Below are 27,369 nucleotides of genomic sequence, written 5' to 3' on the forward strand. Positions count from 1 at the left end.
TTCTGAAAATATAATGTACATGTATCGGGCTGTAGTTTCTGGTAATCCTGGCTGAGATCACAGCCCACCCAAATTAGGCACTGCACAAGCACATGGTGAGAGACAGACTGTGTGTTGCCAAAGGATAGCTGCCCATAGGAAGGGAGCAGCACTGGAAAGCTTTCCACCACCCAAGTCGCTGGGTGGGGACGTTATGACCATGAATGTCCAATCACAGCCATTCCTGCTGCGTACAGGAAAGACAAGAGTGGCCAGAACTGCTTGTGAATAACCTGACTCATTTCTCTCTCACTAGGAAGGAGATGAGGAAAAAGTGGCATATGCATATCCCTAGGAACCAGTGGTGAGAAGTGAAATTCAGTGGGCCCCCTAGTGATCAGTGAGGGATGCCTGTCACTCCCAAAGACATGTTGTATCTAATAATAATAATAATAATAATAATAATAATAATAATAATAATAATAATAATTTTCATTATTTATACTCCGCCTATCTGGTTGGGTTTCCCCAGGCACTTTGGGCAGCTTACAGCACATATAAAAACACAGTAAAACGTCAAACATTAAAAGCTTCCCCATCTTGTGATGCATGTCATCCTCTCGCCCTTCTGTCTCCTTTCCAATGCTCATCAAATCACACTGTGATCTCAGACACTAGCCTTAAGGCACAAGGCACCTGGACATACCCAATCAAAATGAATGGGAGTGGCTAAGAGCAGTCAAGTGAGCTCAGCAGGCAAAAGCACACTGACTCAGGCTTTAAGGACAGAAAAAGTTGCCTTGGCTGTCATATGGTGGAGAAGTGGGAAAGGATACCAAGAGTCTGGTATCATGGTTGGCTGATGGGTGGCAAATGCAAAGGTTGATATATATTCTGTGTTTGGGGCTTGTGTGGCTGGTAAATGCTGTGCCCAAATGTGTTATACACATCCAGGCATCTGATTTTGAGCTGAAAGCAGAAAGAGGGCTGTGCCTCAGAGCACATGGGTTATATGAGGACAAGAAACAGAGACATGGAATATGGTAATAAGAGAAAATATATTTTCTAACCAATAGTATGGTCAGGAATAGCTAGTAAGTCATTATTAGATAAGGAAATACGTTGGCAAGGGTACAGTGGAAGAAGCATGGATATCCTCAATTATGCTCTTAACCTGCTGAAGAAAAATAGTAGCAACGATGAAATTGTTTCTCAATTTCCCAAGCTAATACTCCTTCATTTATGCTCACTAATATATATATTAAGGGACGCGGGTGGTGCTGTGGTCTAAACCACAGAGCCTAGGGCTTGCCGATCAGAAGGTCGGCAGTTCGAATCCCCATGATGGGGTGAGCTCCCATTGCTCGGTCCCACCTAGCAGTTTGAAAGCATGTCAAAGTACACGTAGATAAATAGGGATTTTGCTGGAGTCACAGGGGCTGGAAGGTATTGTTGAAAGTTTGCCGCAAGTGACCTGGTGCTACATGTTTTATCATCTATGGAGCAAAAGATTGTAGAAGATGAAAATTGACTAATGTACTCAAAGCCAGAGGTTCCAGGTTCTTCTAAACTCTGAAGTCTTTGGAACATTCCTCTAGTCAGCATACTCCATTCTAACTAAGCTTAAGTACGTGCAACTGAAACAATCCCATGCTCTTCCCCTTTCTATCTCTGCATTCATTTGTTTTCCCTTTCTCTGTCTTTACTTCGTCAAGCACCCTGCACATAGATACCTATATGCTCAGGTATTAAAATAAATAACAACAGCACCACCACTTGGTGCTAAAGTGTGCGCACTTCATTTGCAGTCTTTATCTATAATGAAACACTTAAAAAAACAAACCCAACCAAGTCTTATGTGACCCACCATCAATCTCTGCTCATCAATTTGTCAGTATTCACAGCCTCATAATACAGAACTTTGGGGGCTGTGATTCAGGCAGAGGACCCTTGACTATGAGAACATGCACAGTTAATATGCAGGTGGTCTCCTTCGTATTAAACTGTACAGGGTAGGGGGTTCTTGTTAATGGCTGGACATTTGATTCTATTGCAACAACAATATTGCTCTCAACCTTACATTACATTAGTGATCATAGTTTAATTAGTTGAAATTAATCCAATTTCATGTGCTCAAGACTCGCAGACCACATTACTAGATCTTCTGCTTCCTTCTCCCATTGCTCCTCATCCTGGCTCCTGTTCTTAGACACTCTACCAGAAGTAATCCGGGATACAGATGCTTTCATAGTACGAATTATGCAAAAGGAAACAAGAGAATAAATGAATTTTTTGGGGTAAAACTGTAAGTAAATTGGAGCACAACATTTGTGGTTTTTAAATTTTTAAAAAAGTGGTATATTAACACATGTGCTAGAGAAATTTTCTTATATTTCAAAGAACTCAAATGGTGTTTTAGTATATTAGGAGTATGGTACCGTAGTTACTTTGAAGTCACTTTTATGATCATTTGAGAAATAATATGTATATAATTATTTGTGTCTGGGAATATGGCTTAAGATGGTAGGACCTTTGATTTGGGTTAATATTTATTGTTTTAGGTATAAAATTTGTTTTGTTTATGCAAAAGTCCATCAGGTAGAGTGTAAGCTCAAAATGTTTACATGCTGGGTTTTACAGAAAAAGTTAACACATTTTATAGAAATCTGCCCACCATGCAGATAGTACACAAGAGGAAACCAGATATCTTTATGCTACAGAAGATATGATTAAAGGGGAGTACAATAACATTTTCCATATGTTGAAAATGCACTCACAGGGAAGATTGAGGTTCACCTTTGCCACTCATGCAAGGACAAGAGGCAGCGTGGCAACAATGATTTAAGCCACATATTATGGGAAGAATCCTGTCTTGCATTTCTGGGGCATAGATCTGATTGCCTAGGGAGAATGTGCAATCATCCTCTGGAGGTGTTACAGGGAAGACTGATAAGCATTTGTCAGTGATGGATAATTAAGTTTTGGGAAATCTCTTCAATCTGGCAGATCAATCTTTTCTGTGATGGCGTACTGTTCCAAGCCAGGATATGAGCCCTCCAAGCATTAAGCCACACCTGGAAGGTCTTCATTTGACGTTCCTGGTGCAATCCAGAAATCCAGAAAGGAATTGGAAATGCAACTCTCCATGTTTGTGCAGCAGTAGTTTGGTGCAAAATAGGAGGATTTTGCCCTAGCCCTTATAGGACACCCCCCCCCAATGCTCTTCACAAAGAAGGAAGTGTGGAACACCCATACACCTTTTCATTCATCTAAATCACATGATCTTCAACAGTGAAAAGAGATGGCTATATTATTATATAGTATATTATATAATCATTTAGTTCTAAGTTCACAAGCAACAGTCCCAATTACTTCAGGGAAAGTTGGCTATTTCTTCTGCCTACACATGTCGCTTCAAAAAAAGTAAAAAACAAAAATCTTGGGAGTTTCAGAAGTACCTGGAGTTGGGCTTGGCAGAGTAGGGTGACTTTTCTTGCTTTCTACCAATCTTTCTCTCTTTTGATTTTTGATAAACTCAGAGATTAATAACCGATGCCTGAAATGAAAAAGAACCAAAAAGAAAATGAGCACTGTTGAACATTGGGCCAGGAACAGAAACATGGACTTGTTTGCTACAGTACCAGAAGTAAATTCTTAGAAACCTACCGTAATTGATTTTCAGTTAATCTTATCTGTAGCAGATGGCTTTCAGGTTAGGGCTCCAGAATAGTTCAAAGTTAATGCTTATCTGAAAAAAAACACTTCAGCATGCACAAAAACAAAAACAGCTGGGGGCAATGCTGGCACAAGATATTGCCCTGCTTGATGTGAGTGGCCACAGCCTCCTCACCTCTGCCCAAACGCCTCCTCCTCCTTGCCACTAGTGCCACCTTTTCCCTTATCTTCTTCCTTTAGCTCCTGACATGGCCACCTACTCCACTTCCTTCTTCCCCCCTTTATCCTCTTTCCCTCCCTCTCCCCCCCCCATGCTAATGGTGGAAGCACTGGCACCCTCTCCACCTCCTCCCTACATTGATCTGAGGAAGGGCCAAGCGGTCTTTTCTCAGAGCAAGGCATTCTGGGCAAGGTGACTGGGAGAGCCCCTGCACCACCACTGCTGCTTTGCTACTGCGCCTACATCAGGCATCCCCAAACTGCGGCCCTCCAGATGTTTTAGCCTACAACTTCCATGATCCCTAGCTAACAGGACCAGTGGTCGGGGAAGATGGGAATTGTAGTTCAAAACATCTGGAGGGCTGAAGTTTGGGGGTGCCTGGCCTAGATGTTGTACTTAAACCCACAAGGCAAGCAAGCAAGCAGAGGTCTTGGGGGCACCCATTTGCCACCCCCAGCTGAATGCGGCAATTGTCTCAGCTTGCCTCATGAAAGTGTGGGCAGGTCCTGACTGGGGCTTTGCTCTTCAAGATACGTATTTAGCATTTTGCCCAACTTTCAGCAAGATAACAAAGCAGGTTCTTATCTGCTAAGCATGAAAGAGACCCTTTGAAGTAGGATTGGCAGGATAACCCACACCCCCAGGCATGCGCTTATGGACTCCTGCGGACAAGAATGCATGTGCCTCATCACCTTACATGCTCTCACTCACAACAGCAAACACAATTCCCAGAAATTATTTATTTTTAACGCTCTGCTCACATTGCTTCTTTGCATTTTGCACCATTGTTTTCAGAGCAAAAAACATTATTAACAAGATGCTTTCTGCTATACTAATTGCAGTTGTTCACATCAGAATCTGAGCAACAGACAGCATGCGATGTAAAGCTGAATACTTGAACACTGTATATATTCCAGTGGAATAACTCTAGTTATCTGCCTTGGCTGTGGCAGAGGGAAATATGCACCAGATGTAGTCACCATGGTGCCCTCCAGATGCTCTGCAGATTGACTACAACTCACATCAGCTGCAGCCAGTATAAACAATAGTCAGGACCAATGGGAGTTGCAGTCTACAACATCTGTAGGGCATTTTGGCTATCCTTGCTGACTGTCGCAGCTAAAACAGACCTAACCTTAGAAAGAAATATTACAGTTCTGTAATATTAGAAAAGCTATATCCGTACACATCAAAACAATATAGAAGAGTGGTAACATTAAAAAGACTAGACAAAACATGGAAAACGACACTTTGAAATCCAATCAGATCTCCCACAACATGTGTTGTTTGGTCCCCTAAAAAGTAAATATGATTAATTTTTCAGTTATCATTATTATTATTTGCCTACCCACACAATCATGTGGGTGGATTGCTCAGAGTACCAATACAGCCACAATGAAAGCAAATTTAAATCAATACCACCCCCAAATTCTGGAACCACGTTCACCCCTTCCTTAAAATTAGACAACATTACTAGATACTCTCCAGTGCTACAGAGGGGGCAAACAGATCTTTCAATGGAAATACACTTTTAAAAAAAGTTAGCAAGAACTTAATTATTTGCAGAGCAATGCTGCAATGGGGAGCGGTTAACCTTGAATCTCTCGTTCTTTTAAATGGGTCACATAAATGCTTTAGTATTAGCCTTACAGGTTCCTATTTTTATTTTTTTTGTAAAAGTATTGTTCAGGCATAGAGAGGGGATTGAGTCTTGTGACACTGTTAAACAGATGTCCTTGACAATCACAAAAGTTAACACACATACACTAAATTCATATATTTGGCTTCAGTGGTTTCTGGTGGGAGAAAATCTGTTTTGTCCACTGTGATTTGTGGTTTGCTTGTGTCATAACTCATAACTCAAATTCTACTTCCTGACAATGCATAACCTGGAAGGAAATCAACTCAGGAGCCCCTTGATCTTCTGAAAAATGAAAAGTCTGTATAAACTCTTGATTTATCCATTCTCCTGCTCCCACTGACAAAGGGGGGGGGGGGAGAGTGACTTTCAATTAAATGTAAACTTAATTTGGTGAAATGAATTCTCCTTTCATCCACATGGGGGCATAAATGGTTTAGATTTCCACAAAGAATGGCAAGGGGAGTTTCTTAAAAATGTACAACATGCTCAAAGTGTTTCAATGATCATTAAGCTGGTAAAATCCCTGTGCTCTCTCTCAAGTAATCACCACTCACTCCCCAAAATGTCACCAATTGGAGCCAACTTTGTCCCACAGTACTCAATGGGAGCTTATTAAAAAATGAACCCACAGCTCCTTGTAAAACCTTATTCAGCATTTCTTGCTCCCGCTATGACCATGGGGCAGAAACTGACTTCCTTGTGCTATACTTCCTTGTGGAAAGACCAGTTGCCTAACATAGGACCTTCTAAACTTGCAAAAGCTGCTCATGAATGTCACCTGCAGAATGTCAGAACACATGACAACACACTAGTGTTCTGGGGATATTACCCAGTCATTGCAGGAGATATCCCAGAAAGAAGAAATGTTTAGGATCAGTCACTAACTATGGTTAGAAAGCATTTTGGTGCATAATGTTGCTTATGAGAGATGTGATGTCAAAAAGAGAGAAGTTTCTGTTGTAAGTGAAGCTTTTTATTTTCAAACAACTCCTTTTAATTGCAGAATTCAGAAGAGCTCTGCACATAGCAGAAGCTTGCATTCAGCAGTACAGACTAGTTCAGTAATAAGCATTGCCCTAAGTACTTTATGAAGTATCTGTGTGTGAAATCGGATGACCACTTAACATGTGTTTATCAACTTAAACCCACCCCACCCCGCAAGGCAACTGTAATTGCACTGAGAGACAGTAATCTATAGGCTCCAACTATTTGGTGAGCTGAATGGTATTCTCATCCTGCCCAACAGCTATGGAAAGTCCACCATGGCAAGGCTAAGCGCACAGGGCCTCCAGAAAATGAGGGCCTTTAGACAACAGTTTATTTACACCATTGAAACTGCTACAGGCAAAATTTGCAGTGGTGCCCACAAAATAGATGGCTGACCATTCTCACCACAGTTTGTAGGAACAAATGCTACATAAAAACAGCCTTGTGTGTTGTTTTAAAATGTTTTATGAATTCAGCTTTAATCACAGAGATAAAATTACTGGTATATTTAGCGGAGCTGAAATTATGACTATCACTGTGCTCTTTTCTTCCTATCCAAATTTACATGTTAAAAGGGAAAGTGCAAATGTTCAAACTTACTGTTCCCAACTCTAACCCTGCAGAAAGCAATCTAATTAGACTTTAATTTGATTTTGACCTGTTTTTAGGAGGTAATTTAATTATTGTTTGACTTTATACCAATGTTATATATCTGATGTTAGCTGCGCTGAGCCCGACTTTGTCTGGGGAGGGCAGGATATAAATACAAGTTTTTTATTATTATGTATTGTTTTGCATAGAGGAAATAGCACAAATCCAGGGCCACGTGCACAAGTATGTCTTTGGGGAAATTCCCATTCCCATTTCTGCATGTTAAGATGTGATCTTACTTGTCAGGGGAGTGCCTTATGTTCCTAAAAAAAAATCTAATATCTTATTACCAGTACAGTATATACATTATACACAATACATAGTATAAAATTAATATAGTCAATATACTAGCAAAACACTCAAAATACATGCTTGAGTGCTTCATCCTTGAGCAGAGCTTACTTAGAAGCCTGTACTGGATTACTGCTTTTAAGCACTTAGCTCAAGATGCCTATGACATATCTCTGCTCATGATGAAGTGCTCCCCTTGCAGCCAATGCCACCTTAAGGCATTTCCTGCCTGAAGCAGAACCCAATTGGCACCTCCCTGCAAAAGACAACATTCTAAGATGCCTTTGCTACACCATTCAGATGCCAATCTCTGCCTTCAAGTATTGCTTTATGCTGCGGCATAACCGGGTCAGCCATGCAGACAACTTTTTCACTACAAGCAAAACTGGATTGCTGCCGTCCTCATCCTGACACACAATAGGTAGGGGAATCAGCTTTTTGCCAACCAAATGAAGCAACAGATAAAAAGGAGACCGGATTAGAAAGTGTCTGTCTCCTCCTACCGCCAGATGGCAGTGGGAGGTGGCCATTTCACTCAGGCAAATTCAAATGGGTGGTGGGGATCATAGAAAGTTTCTTTCATGTTCCTATGAAGTTAACATGAGAAAGCTGCTCTGATTCACAGCAAATGCTGCTTTCTCAAACAGCTCCAGCCTGTTCATGCTGCATTTTTTTTAAAGTAAAAAAATGGACAGATGGGTCAAAAAGGACATTCTCAGTTTTTTGGAATGTTTTCTTGGATCACGTAGGATGCTGTAGTGCTACATAATGAAGCAATTATCAAATGCATAACACAAAGAACTTCTGTTAGGGAAATAAAACAAGGAAGTTGTGTCAAAGAAAAATTAACCCTATATTCCTCGAGTTTCTTCAGAAAGAAAAATAAACTCATTTAGTCGCATAGTTTGCTTTCCTTCAATTTGAACTTCAAATTAGATCTTCATAGAGTTTCTGTGAGTTTGTGGGCAAAACTATATGGTAAAGTGCATTTCCCTGCCCTGTATATATAAACATATATAAGAAATAATTAGTTGCAATCTTCTTCAGCATGTTTCAAAACATACGGTACATTAAATACATAGCGCAAGTCAGGTAAAATAGATTCTTCCATATGGGTATAACCTATCCTATAACCTTTAGATATTATAATCAGACTGACTGATTATTTGCTCTGGGGTCAGAGGGACAGGGATGCACATACACACACTTCTCTGTCCCCAGAGCCAAGTTCAAAAAAAATATTGGACGATTGGCCTTTATAAGGATGAGGATGCACTCCCCACACAGCCCCAGGACCAGCCCATTCTACATATCCTGTCATATGCAAGTATTGAAAATGACAAGGAAAAATAAGTAGCATCTAAAGGAGGGCTGGTTGCAATATTGGGGAAATCACAGGAATCCACTAGCAGTCAACTTCCTTGTCCACTCCTCCTCTCCTTAGTGAGACAAAATGTGAAATAATGCAAATTTACTTGGTTGAGTGCTGCATCCTGACCCTGATGATGCTCCTTGTGGTGATACAGAGGCACTAAGATCAGTGATTAGAGACAGAAAAGAAGCAGTAACTATTATGTGTAACAAAGGAGGGCCAGGCTGGGTGACAGGTAGACTTATTGACAATTTATTTCTCAGATACTCAGTTGTTTGAAGGCAGCAAAACAATACTGCCCATTTAGTCCTCTATGCCACCAAAAGCCATTATCTATAGAGCCAGTGAACTAAAGGAACACTGAACTGAGTCACAAAAACAAATAAAGGTAAGATTATTTGGAGATCCATAGGGAGAGGTATGGGCCTCCTGCAACTTGATAAAGTAAAGGTAAAGGGACCCCTGACCATTAGGTCCAGTCGTGACCGACTCTGGGGTTGCGCGCTCATCTCGCATTATTGGCCGAGGGAGCCGGCGTATAGTTTCCAGATCATGTGGCCAGCATGACAAAGCCACTTCTGGCGAACCAGAGCAGCACACGGAAACGCCGTTTACCTTCCCGCTATAGCGGTTCCTATTTATCTACTTGCATTTTGATGTGCTTTCGAACTGCTAGGTTGGCAGGAGCTGGGACCGAGCAACGGGAGCTCACCCCGCCACAGGGATTCGAACCGCTGACCTTCTGATCAGCAAGCCCTAGGCTCAGTGGTTTAACCCACAGAGCCACCTGGGTCCCAGATGCAACTTGATAGTCTTCCACAAATAATTAAGAACATAAGAAGGGCCCGACCAGACCAAAGCCCTATGTAATTCAGCATTCTGTTCTCACGGTGGCCAACCAGATGTATGAAGACCACAAACAGAACATGAGCATTATAGCACTCTCTCACTCACGATCCCCAGTACCTGGTATCAGAGGCATACTTGAAATTCAAGCCTCTTCTCCCAATCCCAAACAGACACAAAGATTTTAAATCTACTTAGGAGGCAGCAACCACACACACTGGACAAAATAATAAAGAGAATTGTCCCCAAAACTAATTCTGAGTCAAACATGTCATTTCAGTTTTCTTTTTGCTTTTACTATTGTCAAAAGGTGCCTATATTTTCAATGAGTTTTCAGCAGCCACTTGACATGAAGGAACCCTACCCCAAGAGTCTAACTAGGGTGACATGGACTAATGAAAGTGTTTACAGAAAGAAATTATAAGGAGACCCTCTCAAGGTTTTGCTCATTTGGACAGGCAATGATTGCTGAGCTCCCTTGCTCCCAAGGCTCAGGAGCTGCCTTGAGATGTGCTGTAACTTAAGAACTGCATAGTTCCCTGGAACAGTAAAAACCAGCTTTCATATAACCCTTTCTGAGCTCTAATCAGCACCTAGGACTGGGATGAAAATAGAAATGAAATTTTGAAGAGCAGTTAAAAACTTACAGCTCATGCATATCCATAATCGGTCCAGTATACCTGAAGGAGCGTCTTCACCCCCATCGTTCTGCCCGGACACTGAGGTCCAGCACTGAGGGCCTTCTGGCGGTTCCCTTGTTGCGAGAAGCCAAGTTGCAGGGAACCAGGCAGAGGGCCTTCTCAGTAGTGGCACCCGCCCTGTGGAACGCCGTCCCATCAGATGTCAAAGAGAAAAACAGCTACCAGATTTTAAGAAAGCATCTGAAGGCAGCCCTGTTTAGAGAGGCTTTTAATGCTTAATAGATTATTTTATTTTTCTGTTGGAAGCTGCCCAGAGTGGCTGGGGAAACCCAGCCAGATGGGCGGGGAATAAATAATAATAATAATAATCTCCTTTTATATTTTGACCCAGAGAAGGCCTCTCAGGAAAACAATGCTGAATTCATAATACATCTGAGCATTATAAGCGAGACAAATTTGCATTCTGAACAACAGCATTATGAACTTTTGGGAACCCCTGCTTCAAACACCCTTTCTTTCTTTCTTTCAGCTGTTAAACTTTCACAAAAGAGAAAGATGAACTCATTGCTTACACCGTATTATTATTATTATTGCTACATGATTCTGTATTACTTGACCCTGTGGCTTCATAATGCAAAGCATACATTTTGATTTACTGCGGATACCCTCACAAAGACATTTTGCATATATAATCACTACAACACCAAGACCCCAAATTTGGCACCATATTTTGCTGCTTCTAGGTGTGCACAATTTGAATTTTCCTAAGATACCTACGTAAGAGCATCCCATTGTCCTTTGTCCACATTTGCTGCCCTCCATCCATAGCGGTTTCCTATGAAGTTTGGGTCTTCAAACACTAGAAAGATAATTGCCAACAGTTTCAACAGGAGAACAGTTATGTTCAGTGGAAACAATAAGGGTCTGAACAACAAGCCTGATCCTTAAACATACTATGCCTTTCAGCACACCGGTAGTATGAAAGCTGAAGGAATGCTAAAGGAAATCTTCAGTGAGCAACATGAATCCTATATTCAAAAGTGAATTTAAGACATGTTTCATGATCTCTTCTCTGGGTGTTTCTGCCAGACAACATTAGGAAGGTAGCAACCAGGAAAACAACCTTCTCAGTGTTTGTGTCCCACTTGTAGAATGCCTTTCCTTGGCGAGTAACTGAGCCACCAATCTTTTATTATTCAGGAGACAGGGTACAACCAATTTTCACAGACTCTTTTTGGTGACTTCTATGCCTCGCTGTATTACTGCTGCTATTTTAAATTCTAACTTATTATTAGAATTGTTCTGTGTACCTGTTTTTAGTTTTCAAAAATTCTATTTGGGGAAATGGCAAACTGGTCTCCTATCCACCAGCCCTGCTGCTGCATCAGAGCAGCAAGAAGCTTCAGTGCGCCCCCCTCTTCCCCCTACCATGCTCTGAGGAAGAACAAAGGGCGATGGTCCTTCCATAGAGTGAAGTCTTTTGAAAAAGGTGACTGGGAGAATATCTGTGCTGCCATTGATTGGCAGTAATAGCTAGAAATTCTGTTTAAACTTAAGCATAGGTGCCAGCTCCCTGGGGCCTTGGGTGCCCAAGCACCAACAAAATTCCCTATGAAGCGGCTGGGCACCCACAAATTCCAGTGCCAGGGCCATGCACACTGCGTGGCACCCACAGCCCTGGGCACCCATGGTTGGGGGGCTAAGCTGGCACTCCTGAAGTTAAGTTTAATATAACTAGTTGAGGCAAGGAAGGGGTAACAGTGGTAGCAGCAGAAGGGAAAGGAGGGGGGGAACTGACAGCAGAGGTAGGGGAAATGGTAGGGTGGTGGCCATTGTCTGCCTCATGTGACACAATGTACTGCACCAGTCTTCCTGCTACGTATCACTTGAGCATTTGAAGAGCGCACGGTGGGTGAAAAATATCAAACCATGATGAATTGTTCATGTGGTACTGGCACATACATACAACTTTAAAAAGAAGGTAACTACGTTTGTCCATAACAAAAAAAAGCAACTGCTCCAGAAGCTACAATATTATAATACAGTACCTTTAATAGGACTACCCAAAATCTCACAAAGTCATGAGCCAGCTTTCATTCAAAAATTTCCTAAGTGAATGGCATTGCTCCTGAAAGTTTGTGTGGCCTGACTTAAAACTGCAGCTGCCGTACTGGGAGGTCATGAGAATGAGCCCTTGCACTTACTCAAATCTAGCACAAGATCAGAATCAGGCTTGCTATCTTTAGTTTTTGCTAGACCAAAAGCATCAGCTTACCTGGGCTTTTAAACTCGTCTGCAGCTTTTGATGTGGCCAATTTATACCATGTCCAGTAATATTCTTCATATGATATGGATGCAACATATCTGAAAATATAAATTTGGGAGAAAGATGAGTTTTCAGAGAGGATTATGCAATTAGCTATCTGACACAGGTTTTCTGGCAGAATGTTCTACAAAGCAACAGAATCAGCAAGAAAAAGAAAAAGAAAAACGAGGCTTGAAAGTACATTACTTACTACTCACTTTCCACACAAAGACAAACAGTATGAGTTTAATAATAATAATAATAATAATAATAATAATAATAATAATAATAATAATAATATATTATTTATACCCTGCCCATCCGGCTGGGTTTCCCCAGCCACTCTGGGCGGCTTCCAACAGAAAAATGAAACAAAATAATCTATTAAACATTAAAAGCCTCCCTAAACAGGGCTGCCTTCAGATGTCTTCTAAAAATCTGGTAGCTGTTTTTCTCTTTGACATCTGATGGGAGGGCGTTCCACAGGGCGGGCGCCACCACCGAGAAGGCCCTCTGCCTTGTGCTAGGAAACACAAGCCTACATATTTGCACCCCGTTTGAGTGAGCTGGGTTGGTTTTTTCTCAAATCCCTTTGTATGAATCTCCTGCCCAAAAACTAAGATAAATGACCTTATAACTTGCTTAGGACAACATCAAGAGAAATAAGCCTTAAAAATTCATATTAGGGATGTGTTTATCAAAGTAAGTTCACGTGAACCAACCACTTTTTTCTCAATTTGTTTTTTCCTCTGTACACGACTCACAAAGTCAGTGTGAATCAGGCTGCTAGCAATCCAGACTTCTTCTTTTTTTAAATGTGGTAGCATTTTTAAATTTTTGCAGGATGCCAATATCTATGGGAAATGGGATTCATATTCTTGCTTCTCAAAACGATCCTGTTTGTAGAAAGTGATCACATAAAAAAAGAAAAGCAATTAACTCCCAACTGTGATCTGGTCTTCTTTTTTAAAAAACTGAACTGAATTCATCTTATATCAGAAATAACGGAAAGGATGTATTTTGAGTCATAGAATAGAACCAGTGTTGGAAAGGACCTTGGAGGCAATTTAGTCCAGCCACTTGCTCAATGCAGGATCCGTAATGGAGAATCTGTAATGCAGCATACAACTGAAGCTTCCCTGAGAGATGGCAGTCCAGTTTCTGTAAAGTGATGGGACAGCCCACATGAAGTAGATAGTGCCACAAGATCAGGGCACTATCCTCACCTCAGACAATGAGCATGGGAGAGGCAAGTTAGCATCCCACAGGCCTACCTAGACTCCGCCCCACCTGCTTTGCTGAATTAAGGACCAAGAAGGTTCTTCCACAGAAAGAAACATTCTGGGTGCAATGGCTGTGAGACTGCCTGTGCTGGCTCTGTGAGTTGTTGTTGTAGTGATGATGCTGCCAAAAATTAGTGGGGAGGGGGACTTTATAAAGATACTGAAACTTTACATTTTCACCCCTAACAGTTGCATTTAAAGACCCCCCAGAGCTGCACTGAAATTCAAACTGAAAGCTTTTCCCTCTTCCTCTGATAAAGTCGTCAGAAACACACCAACACACTTGGCTATAACACAGGGCAGGTAATGGCTTCTCAGAAATTCAGAAGCAAGCTATGCTGTGCTGTGTTTAAAGAAAAGTATAATCGTGTCCTTCAATCAAACAGGTGAGAGCTAGGCAGCGGGCTCTTTCCTGACTTTCTGTCTGGTGCAAATGAAGAAAAAAGGATGGTCTCTCTCTCTCTCTGGCAGAGGGACACTATGAGAAAGCAGGCAGAGTTGTATGCAGCCTTTGTATAGCTTAGTGCCTAGGGCGTTCAGTGTCTTATTCACTGTTTTGTTCATGTTGGACATACTTCAATAAAATAGGCCTATCACCAAATCAAATAATTGAATAATTAAAAATAAAAGCAGCAGCATAATTTTATAAATAAGCCAAACAGAGGGAGCCATGTATAGGAGCTCCAAAAAACCCTCTGGGCGTGTTACTACCATATTTCAGCAGGCTTCAAAGAATTCAAGAGGAAGGAGATCAGCAACGTACTATCTTATAAAATGACAAGAATCTTGAGCACAAAGAACATCATTATTCTTGGTATATTTGATGTTCCTGCCCTGCTCTTTCCTCCGCTTTTGCTTCTGCTGTCCTCTAAGATGTTAGCAGCTGCTCTTCAAAGACTTTATACTTCCTTCTTTGTTTAAAGTTGTGAGAAACTGTTCAACTCTAAACCTTCTTCAGCCACTAATAACAAAGCTGACACCTCTTTACTTTCCTACTACCCTCAACTCTAAAGCTTTTTGCTCTCCTGCCCCATAAAACTGTCCCAATATTTTTCTACCACAGAAATTCTGGTGGGAATGGATGGAGTTCTGGAAGGGGCATGTTTGTAGCTTGGGGGTACTCCTGGAACCAATATTGTCACCTAAGGCCCAGCTGGCCTCGGTGGCTCAGCTGTTTCTAGCTACATTGGTTTATTGGCAATGGCCCCCCTGGGACAGAGATGATTTGGACACAGTATTCCATGCTCTGGTAACTATCAGACTGGATTATTGCAATGTGTTCTATGTAGGGCTGCCCTTGAAGACAAATCAGAAACATCAACTGGTTCAAAATGCAGTGACCAGGTTACTGGATAGGGTTGCCATTAGATTTCGTATAAACCTTCCTCTAAAACAGCTGCATTGGCTGCCGGTTCATTTCTAAGCTTAATTTAAGGTGCTCACACTAGTGTTTAAAGCTCTAAATAACAGGTCCAAAATATCTGAAAGCTCACCTTTTCTACAGACCCTCTTGTGTTTTCAGTTACTTTTGTAACAATATGTAGTGACAAGCAATTAATTGTGGAATGTGATCCTGAATCACGGTTCAATCCTTCTCCCATTCACATGGAAGGGAGTGGGGAACATTTCAGCCTATGACTTCACTTGGGCTTGCAGAGGCTTGTCCATGTAACACTAAATCATGGTTTAGCTGTTACACACAAACTCAGCCATAATAAACAGTTGTTGTTGTTGTTATGGTTTTATCCATCCTGCTAAAAATTTATGGTTTTGTTCTAATGCTTTTTCCACTGTTTCAACTTACAGAGGTTTTATATCTTTATTGTTTCTATCATTTTATTGTTATCCTGATATATATTTTTTTCTGAAGGGTGGCTTACTAGTTTTCTAATTAACCAATTAACCAACCAACCAATCAACCAGAAATATACAAAAGGAGTTAATTTATACAGTTACCCTAATTTGGATGGTTATAAAATTGGAAGCTTTTTGTGGCCCATTTACAGCTTCTTAATCATAATTGATTACCTTTCTTGGCCATATTCTTCATCTTCCTGGGGACGCCTGAATATGCTGAGAGAACTTGCCAAACTGATGGCTATAAAAAGAGCAATTTTAAAAATATGTGATTTGCTTATCCTTAATGTTCTGCACACTTACAATCCTATCATGCTCCCCAAAGGGCACACTAATACATAGTTCAGATGCAGTTGAACCCAGTGCACAGGAATGCAGTGGTCTCAAAATCTGGCCAAAACTACATGGATGCAATGGTTCTGTGAATTGGTGTTTGCAAGTGTGAGGTGGACATGCAACTGCTGCAGTTTGCACAATCACCACAGCTTGAAGAAGTACTGCCATGACCATTCAAAGTGCAGTGGCAAATTGTCTACATACCATGTGCAACAAGTGCCTCATTTGATCCTGTTTGGCTTTTGAGGCTGCCCCACACTTAGTACCAACCCATAGGAAATTGTATGGGGTCAATGAAGATCTGAACAGGTTCTAACTTGTCTGAACAAACCCATTCACATCACAGGTGCGGAATAAAAATGATGTCTTGACCCAGGAGGCTTGTTGCATACCGGTAGTGATAATGCTACAACTACCCCAGCTGAGAACTGCATCCTCCAGTCAAACACAACCTCAAGGAAAGAATGCTCATATAGGGTCTTGCCATATGAAGACCAAAGCACCCTTGTGCTCAGCCTTTTTCAATCTTGGGTCCCCCTATGTTCTTTACCTGCAATTCCCATCATCCTTGACCACTGGCCATGCTGGCAGGAAATGATGGGAGTTGTAGTCAGTGTTATTTTTCTAGAAAAAGAGGTGCCAGAACTCACCGTGAAGGCCTCCCTCGTTCTCTTAGAATGACTGGAGGTGCTGGAACCCACGAGAGAGTTGCCAGAACTGAGTTCTAGTAAGTTCCCGCTGAAAAAAAGTCCTGGTTGTAGTCCAACAACCCAAAATTGAGAAAGGCTGCTCTTGAAGGTCCAGTGCATGTGGCCTATAGTTGCACATATTTTAACGAGTCTGAATTATATTACATCTTTGATCTGCTCAGGTGAAATCAGAATACACGGAAAGTGCAGGATACATCTCAGTTCCAATGTCAATATTTACTTGGGCTCAAACCTTAATGTAAAGTAGTAGCAAAATAGTGGCATTGCTATGTGGTTACTTTTCATTGTGGGTGATGCCATGGGGTAAATGTGGCATCTAAAGAAATCACTGGCTAACAACTCTAACTTTCTCCTATTCCAGTGTCGCCCTTGTTTAATTTCCCAGCTCATGACCTCTGCATCACCTCTGAACACTGCCTGGCAAATATGCTTTGTGAGATCACAGATCTGCCTAGAGAACCCATACTCAAGTTACATTGCCAATCACACTAATTAAAATTTACTGCCTTGTGTAAAATAGTGGTTTTTTAAGAAAGCCATTTAAACGGGTTCTTCTAAAACTCCCTATGGTGCTCAAAGAATATATTTATGACTAAAAGCATAAAGCATGGAGGTTTATTACCGTCTAGGTGCTGGCTAGTTCTGACACACCGTATAACTTTTTTCCTATACTGGGGAAAATTGTTCTTCAGCAAATCAGCTGCCTCCAAGTTCACTGGATTTTCCAAAACTGGATTAGACAGCAAAACCTGCAGGAAGATACATGTGTATAGCAGTTTATAAAGCTTTATGAATCACCAGAATTCAGAGAAAGTAAAAGCATTTCATGACTGTAAAGAAGGATTCGAACATTTGCTTCTTTGGCAAATCCTGCTCTATGTGTGTATGCAGAAGGAAAACAGTAAGGTCAGCCTACACCTCCCACCTTTCTGCTCTGTTTGCCTCAACTATGCCACTCCTGTTCTGACTGCCATGGCTGAGGAGTAATTGGGGGTGGGGGGCAGTGGAGTGAGCCAGATCTCTCTATGGCTAAACCAGTTAATAGGGAAGCGACTTTGCAGCCTCAACTTCCTTACAGCAGTAAGGGGTCCCCAACAAGATTCAGCTGGGTGTCTTTGCACGGTATCAAAGAAATGTAGGCACATTTTGTCCCAGAACACTCAAAACTTCATGATGGAAAGTTAGCCATGTTGATTACTTTGCCCACACTGGTTTGCTTGTGAAAGAGTGACAGAAAGAGCCTTAACATCTGAAAGATAGAACTAGTAAAAGCTGCAATTGGGCTATTCATGTTCACCATTAGAACTGTCTGAAGTTCTGTCTGAAACATAATTGAAATACAAATGAGCAAAATGAGGTGAATTAACAAAAGATGAACAAAATGAAAATGTGAATTGAGTTTCACATTTCATACCTTAGTTGAAAAATGGGGCCAAAGAAATGAGATTGTACAAAACTGCTGATATATTACATCCAAAGCAACAACTACTTCTCGATTTAAACAGATTTCCTTTCTTTTTGGGTTCCATGTTTTGACTATGAAAATCAATAGCAAACTGCTATGGCGTTCAATGAAACAAATATATGAATAACGGTTCCTGCTTCATACAAATACAATTTAGGTTTGAAATCAATACTGTGAGTGGAATCCAAAAACTACTGAGAAAACAATTCTTTGAAGCTGCTGCATGTGTGCTATACTTTCCCCCCTATGGGCTCTCTCTCCTACTAACCAGCAGACTGATTCTGAAACTTTTAAAACGGAGGGAAGCTTCATAAACAGTTTGTGCTATGGGAGGGAGAGTGAACACATTTTCAAATGGTGAGCAGTGGCAGGGACTTCACTGGACTCATGCAAACCTATTACAGTACATGAACCTAAGTAAGCTATTTGGATCTTGGCATCAGACCCCAATTATCCTGATAACAAAAGAAAAGTAAGATAGATTATTTTTTGCACAGTTCTTTCTTTACCTGGATACTAAGTAGGATACTAGTCATTGTAAATTTGGTGTCCCACTTGGTAGGATCATCTAGAAAATCCACACAAGGTCTTCCAGTCTTTGGGTCCACTTGCATGGAAGACAAATCATTAATGCTCAAAATGGAGATTCATACACTTATATGCCAATAAGACAGCTGTAACTTTGTATTGTATCAGAATTATGCTAGACAGGCTATGATAAGTTTTATTCCCTACAGCTAGACAACAAAAGAAAGGTAGGCAGATATCTAAAGATCTGAGTTATTTTTCATTTAAAATTTGTATCTAGCTTTCTATTAAATAATTCAAAGTGACTAACAAAATTGTCATAGCAATGAACAAACAACATAGCAATGAACAAACAAGGCAAAAAAGTACACAACACCAGAAATAAAATACCGTTAAATAAAAATTGAAAGTGTTTGCAAATGTATCAGCAGAAGTAATCTATACAAAAATCAGAAAGACAACAGATTTACTGCACCAATGGCCTCTTTAAAAAGACATACGCTGAACTGTGGGTCTAAAGGGAGGCAGTGATACTGGCCTGGGGATCCAGTTCTATGGAAACTGCTCTACTACTAAAAAAGGAACTTCTCCTATATAGTAAGCAAACTTCAGCTTGTTGGGGTGGGAATGGAGCAAGACCTCAGATACTTAAAAAGTACATGAAAGAGTCCATATGGAAGAAAGCTATACATAATGCATCAAGGTACCAAAGCCATTTAGTGCTTTAAAAATGTGACCCATTACCTCCAGTTGAGGTTGACCACAGGCAACAACCACAGACCTAGCAGTCTTTTTGTACTACAATGGAACCTTGGTTTCCGAACGTGATCCGTTCCACGGAGGCGTTCATAAACGGAGGCGTTCACTCCCCGAAGGCACGCTTCCGCGCTGCGCGAAGCGCCGATAGAGCGCTTCTGCGCACGCAGATCGCTTCTGCGCATGTGTGAGCTGCGCAGATAGCGTCTGCGCATGCGTATCCGACACTGTGGAACCCGGATGTAAACACTTCCAGGTCCGCAGCGTTTGTAAACAGAGGCATTTGTAAACGGGACTGTTTGTAAACCGAGGTACCACTGTAGTTGAAATTTCTAGATGCCTTTAAAGAGTGCACAGCACTACAGTAGCAGTAGTCAAGTCAAGTCATGAATTATAGTGGTCAGGTCTGATTTGGAGGAAAGGGCAGAATTGTAGTACCAGCTGAAGCTCATAAAGGACAATCCTAGTCATCACTGCCAGTTTGGACTGTAAGAACTGTGCAGGATCAATGGCGACTCCCAAGGTTTGAAACTGTGTCTTCAGCAGGACTGTAACTGCATCTGAATCAACCCAGATCAGACTGTCCACAAACCAACAATGTTTCTGCCTCATCTGGTTAGTGTACATGTTCACAACACTTTTCTACACTAGAAGTTTAACTATCAAGTAGATAATTATTAGAAAGCTACAACTGGTGTAATGACTACAGCTAGCTTTGCCTGGTTTTGGCAAGCCCACTTTATAGGGTTGTTTTTACGCTAAAATGCAGCTCTAAGTACCTGAGAGAAATGCAGCAAGTCAATAGATTCCTATCCTTAAGAAAAGGCTTTAGCATTTGAATTATATGTAGCTGATAAAAAGCACTTTGAAGTAGAACCACTCTGAAATCTAGGATCAAAACTGGGTCAAGGACACCTAGCCTCTGCTGCTAAGCAATCACCATGGAAGGACACTACCATCAATGCCATCCTTACCATTGGGATGGAACGGAATAGTGTTGAAAGTGACGCTTGGAGGGATTCTGTTGTAGTCTTCAGTGTACCTTAACGATAGTTGGAGTTCAGCTCCTAGTACAATAAATAAATAAATCAGAACATCTAAGCGTAGCCCCAAATTGCATGCATTTACTTGGAAATAAGGGGGACGCAGGTGGCACTGTGGGTTAAACCACAGAGCCTAGGGCTTGCTGATCAGAAGGTCGGCAGTTCAAATCCCTGCGACGGGGTGAGCTCCCGTTGCTCGGTCCCAGCTCCTGCCAACCTAGCAGTTCGAAAGCACGTCAAAGTGCAAGTAGATAAATAGGTACCGCTACAGCGGGAAGGTAAACGGTGTTTCCGTGTGCTGCTCTGGTTCGCCAGAAGCGGCTTTGTCATGCTGGCCACATGACCCGGAAGCTGTACACCGGCTCCCTCGGCCAATAACGCAAGATGAGTGCCGCAACCCCAGAATCGGTCACGACTAGACCTAATGGTCAGAAGTCCCTTTACCTTTACCTTACTTGGAAATAAGTCCTGCTGTCATCAATATGCGTAACTTGCATGTAAGCATGCAGACTGTAGTCTTATATTGACATATGTTTTGAAAGATTTATAGCTAAGGTTGCTACTTTGCAATGCAGGCACCGGATGCAAACCTTTTAATCTAATGCAGCAGTGGGAGATAAGGCAGCTGCAGCTCCTCCCGCCCTACTCTCTTCCTGGTCTTGTTGCCCACTCCTTCCCTCTCCTGCTGTGGTGATCAGGACTTCAAATGTGTGAGAGGAAAGCAGATGACAGGAACAGAAAGAGAATGGGCAGGAGGAGCCTAAGGTGCATCAGGGGATTTAGAGAGATGCATATAGTGTCACATTTATACCTCTAAGATACCCTTCTCTAACCTGGTGCCTATCAGATGTACCACTCTGTTCTGCCCCAACCAGCATGGCCAATGGTGAAAGACAATGGGAGCTGCAGACCCAAACAACTAGACTGCATCAGGTTGGGGATGGTAGCTGTATGGATGGCCACCTCTGAATTAGCAAATACCGGTAATAGAGCAATGAGCTAAAATTCATTATGTTTAAAGTTTATATGCTATTCCACTCGTTACATAAAGATATAGACATATTAATGCCCTTTGGTCTTGTCTTGGTCATGGTGGATACTTTGGAATCTGCTGGACTCTCGACAAGTGTCCTTTGAACAGGTACTGTAATGAGCTGGGATTACCTTGCAGCAGGTGCTTCTAATCTCAGCTCATTACATATAGTGAAGATGCCATGTAGCCTGACATCTGGCTGGTTGATAGGGGATCAAATACTTATTTCACTCATAATAATGCACATCAATATCTGACTTTTGTCTTCTGGGTTTCTGGGGGTTTTCCTGTTGTTATTCTGTCTCTCATAGCTACAATAAACCTACCATTAAAATTATGGACTGGTCATTTCTTTGTCAGAGGGCAAACGGGCAAAATTAGCAGGGGATCAAATACTCCCTGCCTCACTGTATATGTAAAGGGTTAAATATTTGGCAAGCAGTAGTAACGGCACATTAAAAACATTGCATTCGTAATCATTTTGGCAGTGCAATATCGCAGTGCAACACAACATTCATAGGAAACAGTATGGCTACCTTCCCATAAGGTATCCTTCAGGCCTTCAATATCAGCTACCCATTCCATCAAGCTGTCTCCCACAGGAGCAACAGTAATGCCCTGAGAAAAGAAAATGAAAGCAGCCCAGTTCAGACTTGATGGGACTATCACTTTACTTCTCCTTTCATGTGCTAGAGGAGATCATAAGCTTCCATAGCTGCCGAGTTCTCCCTTTTTTTAAGGGAAATTACCTTATGCTGAATAGGCTTCCTTGCGAGAAAAGGGAAAACTTGGCAGCTATGTAAGCTTCTGATTTTAAACTTACCAGAGTTCCCTGTGATGTTTGAACCTGGTGAATTGTGGTTTGATCAGATTATGACTAGTGACAACAAACTAGGATCTGAAACCACAGTTTAATTCTGGCTTATTCTCACTAACCTTAACTTAAACTAACCCCAGTTCCTTGGGTTCAGATGCAGTTAGTTTAAAATTAGAAGCAGAAGCTTCCCATCTCCTTCCCTATCACATGAAAGAGGAAGAGAAGATTGGGGTGGGGGTGTGTAAATCCAGCATTTGGACAGGCTCCATTCACACAGACAGAATGCTGATAGCCTATGTAATGGTCACTTTAATAATGGTTTTGTATTGCTATTAATTTTTATAGAGAGAGAGAGAGTTAATGTGTACATTTTCATTCAAAGTATGTCTGTAAGTTGTTTTATTGCAGTTTAAATATATCACCATACTGTTTTATGCACACATAAATTCGCCTAAATCACTCGTGAAATTAGTTATTATATATAGATCCATTTGAGTTGATAGGGCATGCTCCCCTGCAGGCAAGGGGTGTTTACAATATTTAAAAGTCTCCTATCATATGCATCTTTATTTGCCTCCTACTAGGGAAAGGATGGAATTCACATTCTTTGCAAGATCTATTCTTTCCATGGACAGATGTTTTAGATAAAATAATATTTCACACTATGCATTCTCCCACCATTTCCCTTCATTCCTACCCAAGCAAAACAACTCATCAACACAACTCACATACTGTATTTGGTTCATTCCTCTGTGTTCATCTTAACTCCAGACTGTTCCACAGTCCATTCCTTATTCTAAATATATTACTTTAAGGATAGGTATGTGTAAGGGGGAGGGATTACAGAGAACCCCCCCCCCCCTTAATCAGAAGCAGCCCGTCTCCAAGCAGTCATGAGAGCGAGGGGTCTGAAGGGGTGAGTCAGAAAACGGAGAAGGCGTGCCAAGGCTCTGAGAGAGAGGCGGAAAGAGTGGACAGGAGTAGGGCAGACAGAAGACCAGTACCTCCGACGCCGGAACTGAGAAAGAGAAGGAAAGGGAGGCGCTTCTCAGTTCCAAGACTTTTATGCTGGTCAAAAACGCGGAAGAGTTTAGTGCAGGAATCTGACTCGAGCAGGTAGACATGAAATGAGCAATCCGTTATACTGTAAATAATGTGCACCAATAAAAACGTCTGAAAGACAAGCATGTTGACGGTCGTTACTCAAGAGTAGTCACAACAAACCCTGACAGCATGTAAATCATCTTCTCAATACAACATTCTTACTCCCCCTCCCCCCAGAAAAAACCTAAAAGGGATAGATAATAAAAACCCATCCCTGCACTGAGAAATAGTATAGGATGTAACCTTGTACTAAGGAAATAATAATTGCTTGGCTACTACTGGGGGAAGATGGGGTTCATCAACCTGGAAAGGTAGCCCATCTAGGAGAAGGAAAACTCTGATCCTAAGCCTCTGCTGCCTTATGGGATATCTTTGAGAAAAGAAAAGGCTAAATAATAAACCCTACACAAATCCAGAGTTGAGTCCCTAAAATGGTTGGACGACACCTTGTATGTCTCCTTCTGGAGACTCCTGCAGCCAAGCTGGTGCCAAATGTATTGATCTGCTTTCCTTTGGACCACATCAGTGAGTGAGGCTATCTTGTCATCTGGGCAGCTGAGGACCTCTATACAAGCAGTCCAGGTTTGCACCTCGGGGAAGTCACTTCGGAGCTGCTAATGCAATGGTTCGACTTCACCCCCGGAGGTGCACTCCATTGTCTCTTGAGACAGATGTCATCTAGAAAAGATTGCAGAACCTCAGGCCTGGGGGCTGAATGTGGCCCTTGAGGACTCTCAATTTGGCTCTTGGGACTTTCAGCTGGTCATGCCCCCTTCCTTGACATCACCCCACAATGGTCCAACACTGTGACCTTTAAGTGTTTTTCTCTGGTTGGATTTTTAAAAATTTTATTGCATTTATATTCCATTTTGCCTCCTAGAAGGAGCTCAAAGTGGTACACACACAGTTGCCCCCTTCCCCACTTTTTCTCTTTATAACACCCTTGTGAAGTAGGTTAGGATGAGAGAGACTAGCTCAAGGAACCTTATGCCTGAGTGGGGATTTGAACACGGGGCTCCCCAGTCAAGCCCACCACACTAACCACCACACTATACTGTAATAATGCCTCTTGCTTGCCTGGAGGAGAGAGGTGGAGGGAGGGAGAGGTGTATTCTGTACACTTTTGCCTCTGTCTCCTCTCATCACTGACATGGACCCCCTGGAAATGCAGCCCTTGAGCTGAGAAAGGTTAGTTGTCCCTGTATTAGAAGTTGTACCCACATAAATGAAGGCTAGGTGGCTGCTACTGCTCTGGCATTGCTGGAAAACCCCTACATGGCAGCAGGGTCACTCTATGGCTTTTTCACTTGGGGTTGGCACAGGTTAGCTCTCCTATGTTTTTAACTGCTGAGTGATCAACAGGCAAAACGTTCCTCGTCACCCCATTGCTGTGCTGCAAAAGGCTGCACCGCTAAGGTTTCTGCCTGTCATGAAGTTTTTTTTAAGATGGCAACCTTATTCTTAGGAAATGGAGAGAAGGGCTGGTCTATTATGCACCATCCTAAGCATTTTAGCAGAGAAGCTTTGAGACGCTGGTAAACTAATTCCCAGCATTTCAAGAAGTATGAGGGAGAAAGTTACAGTAGGTCTTTTTCAGAGAAAAGAGGGAGAAGGGTCAGAAGCTCAAGTTCTGCAGTTGGAGCATCCTGTGAGCCAGCAGAAATGGGGAGGTGACTTTCATTGACCTCATTTCTTCTCCCTGGAGCCCCTTTGCCCCTCAAAAAACTGTTCCAGAGAATTGGGGGACTCTCTGAACCACCATATGTGGCAGTATAGGAAGGATAGATAGATAGATAGATACTTGATTGTCATTGTACATAGTACAATGAAATTGAATGCCGTCCCATAAAACAAAAACAAAACACAATTACAGCCACACATACACATATTGGCAAAAAAAATGTCACCAGTGGGAGCATCTGTTAGATCCTTCTCACCTCTACAAATGGAAGAATCATCTCTATATGCAGAGGATCAGTTAGGATCCAAGTCAGAAACATTTTTCATCATTTGGTTTCAAATCAATGCAAAACTCATATATTGCCTTCCATATTTTTTTTTTAAAAAGATAATAATAAACTGCCCTCCCTCTGTGTTTTTTATTTAGAATATTTCTAGCCCGCTTCATCCAGTTAGGCTTTTAAACAGCAGCATATCACTTCCCATGTGTAACATTAAAATAATAGATACAGGTAGGTAGCCGTGTTGGTCTGATGTGGTCGAAACAAAAAATAAAATAGAAAATTCCTTCCAGTAGCACCTTAGAGACCAACAAAGTTTGTCATTGGTATGAGCTTTTGTGTGCATGCACACTTCTTCAGATATCTGGAAGTGTGCATGCACACGAAAGCTCATACCAATGACAAACTTTGTTGGTCTCTAAGGTGCTACAGGAAGGAATTAAAATAATAATAATAATTCTCTTGATTTATGGAACAGTAGAGAGGAGACGTTACATTCCTTATTAATTAACGATGAGGAGGGTTATAATGATGATGGATACAGAGTTATACTTCAGTCTTGATCTTGACCACTGTAAACAAAGTTGTAGTGGTTGGGAGGTTGGAAATCCAGTTATACTCACAAAGATCCTGGCTTCTTCATGTTCTATATACTCTCTTTCCAGCAACAAGTAAGCTCTCGAGTGCATACTAATAGTACTACTCATGGTCTCCCACAGAATCTGTCCTAAACACCACAAAAATAAAAGGTTAGAACATTTTGCCTTTTCAAACTGTTGAATTGAATGCAGCTGCGGTCTGCAAATAATGGTAAACACTAAGTTACCCTGGCAAAGCAATCCTGAGATAGAAGAGCTTTTAAGCGGCAATTTTTTTTTTGTTTAAGAAAGGCAGATGGCAGAGCAAAGAAGTCAACCTTGATTCATTTCTTATTCTTAGATAGAAGGTCAGCTACAGGCATAGATAGCACCCATAGGAAGAGGAAACTACAAAAGCAGAGCAAGAACTAGGACATACTCTGTGTATGGAATGTAACCTAGCAACAGCAGCGTGCCTTCCCTCGGCTTGCTTCATTAGTTTCCCCTCGCCCAACCAATCAGGACAAGCCTTTGTTTGCTCTTTTGTCCTACCTCCAATCATAAGCAGGCTTTCATCCAGACCTTGAAACTACAGTTCTTCAACTTCTGCTGGGATCAGATTACAGTACAGAAGCGGGAAGGCTCCCCAAACGTAGCAAGCATTCAACAAAGCAAGGAGGGAGCGGGGAAGCAAGTGCTTTTAAATGCTATGGGGCGTGGAGGCAACACGAAGGGGCTAAGCAGCCCATGTCATTCCCTTACCAACCCCCTCATAGCTGCCAAGTTCTCCCTTTTTTAAAGGGAAATTCCATTATGCTGAATAGGCTTCCTCGCGAGAAAAGGGAAAACTTGGCAGCTATGAACCCCCTTGGCCACATCCCTCAGATGCCTGTTGTGGGGCAGAAGCAGAGATTCCAGGAGGAGGAGCCAAGGGGATTGGTTAAGGGCTCCAGCTCATCAAGAGCAGGTTTGGTGCCTCAGAGCAAGTCCTGGCACAGATCCCAGGTGTGGGTCTGTATGGAAGTCAGTGCCGGATTTATATAAGCTAAACAAGCTATAGTTAGGGTCCCACTCTCTTGGGCCCTCCAAAAATGTAAAGGAAGAAAAAACCTGGATGTACATTTCCAAAATATAAAATGTAAAAAAAAACACAAATAAAATAAAACCTACATACAACAACAATAGTGTTTTGTGTTGTATAGGCTCCTATGATGTAAGTCATGGGCCCCTCCTGCTAGCCTGCTCCATAAAATATCACTGGTTTGCTCATTTCTATATATTGGGTGCCT

General features: G+C 41.8%; 1 protein-coding gene across 1 annotated transcript; it reads right to left on the reverse strand.

Annotated features, from left to right (window-relative positions):
* Positions 1 to 1,018: 1,018 nt before the first annotated feature.
* UBE2U (ubiquitin conjugating enzyme E2 U) lies at positions 1,019 to 26,540 on the reverse strand. The gene is made up of 11 exons (XM_060276843.2): positions 26,329 to 26,540; positions 26,126 to 26,229; positions 22,157 to 22,238; positions 20,519 to 20,611; positions 18,770 to 18,867; positions 17,418 to 17,544; positions 15,921 to 15,990; positions 12,580 to 12,668; positions 11,082 to 11,163; positions 3,438 to 3,535; positions 1,019 to 2,221 (listed from the first exon to the last, which is right to left on the reverse strand). The coding sequence occupies exons 2-11, from the start codon at positions 26,207 to 26,209 to the stop codon at positions 2,094 to 2,096; spliced, it is 951 nt and encodes a 316-aa protein (XP_060132826.1). The 5' UTR covers positions 26,210 to 26,229; positions 26,329 to 26,540; the 3' UTR covers positions 1,019 to 2,093.
* Positions 26,541 to 27,369: the final 829 nt, after the last annotated feature.

This window comes from Zootoca vivipara, chromosome 7 (assembly GCF_965207765.1).
Source record: "Zootoca vivipara chromosome 7, rZooViv2.hap1.1, whole genome shotgun sequence".
Classification (NCBI taxonomy): Eukaryota; Metazoa; Chordata; class Lepidosauria; order Squamata; family Lacertidae; genus Zootoca; species Zootoca vivipara.

Excerpts from the sequence above, each read along its gene's own strand:
- UBE2U (XM_060276843.2), bottom strand. The coding sequence starts at position 26,209 with ATGAGTAGTACTATTAGTATGCACTCGAGAGCTTACTTGTTGCTGGAA. Across the intron at positions 18,868-20,518 it reads TATTCCGTTCCATCCCAATG|TGGACCCAAAGACTGGAAGA; the intron begins GTAAGGATGGCA and ends CTTCCATGCAAG. Across the intron at positions 17,545-18,769 it reads GTATCCTACTTAGTATCCAG|GTTTTGCTGTCTAATCCAGT; the intron begins GTAAAGAAAGAA and ends ATCTTCCTGCAG.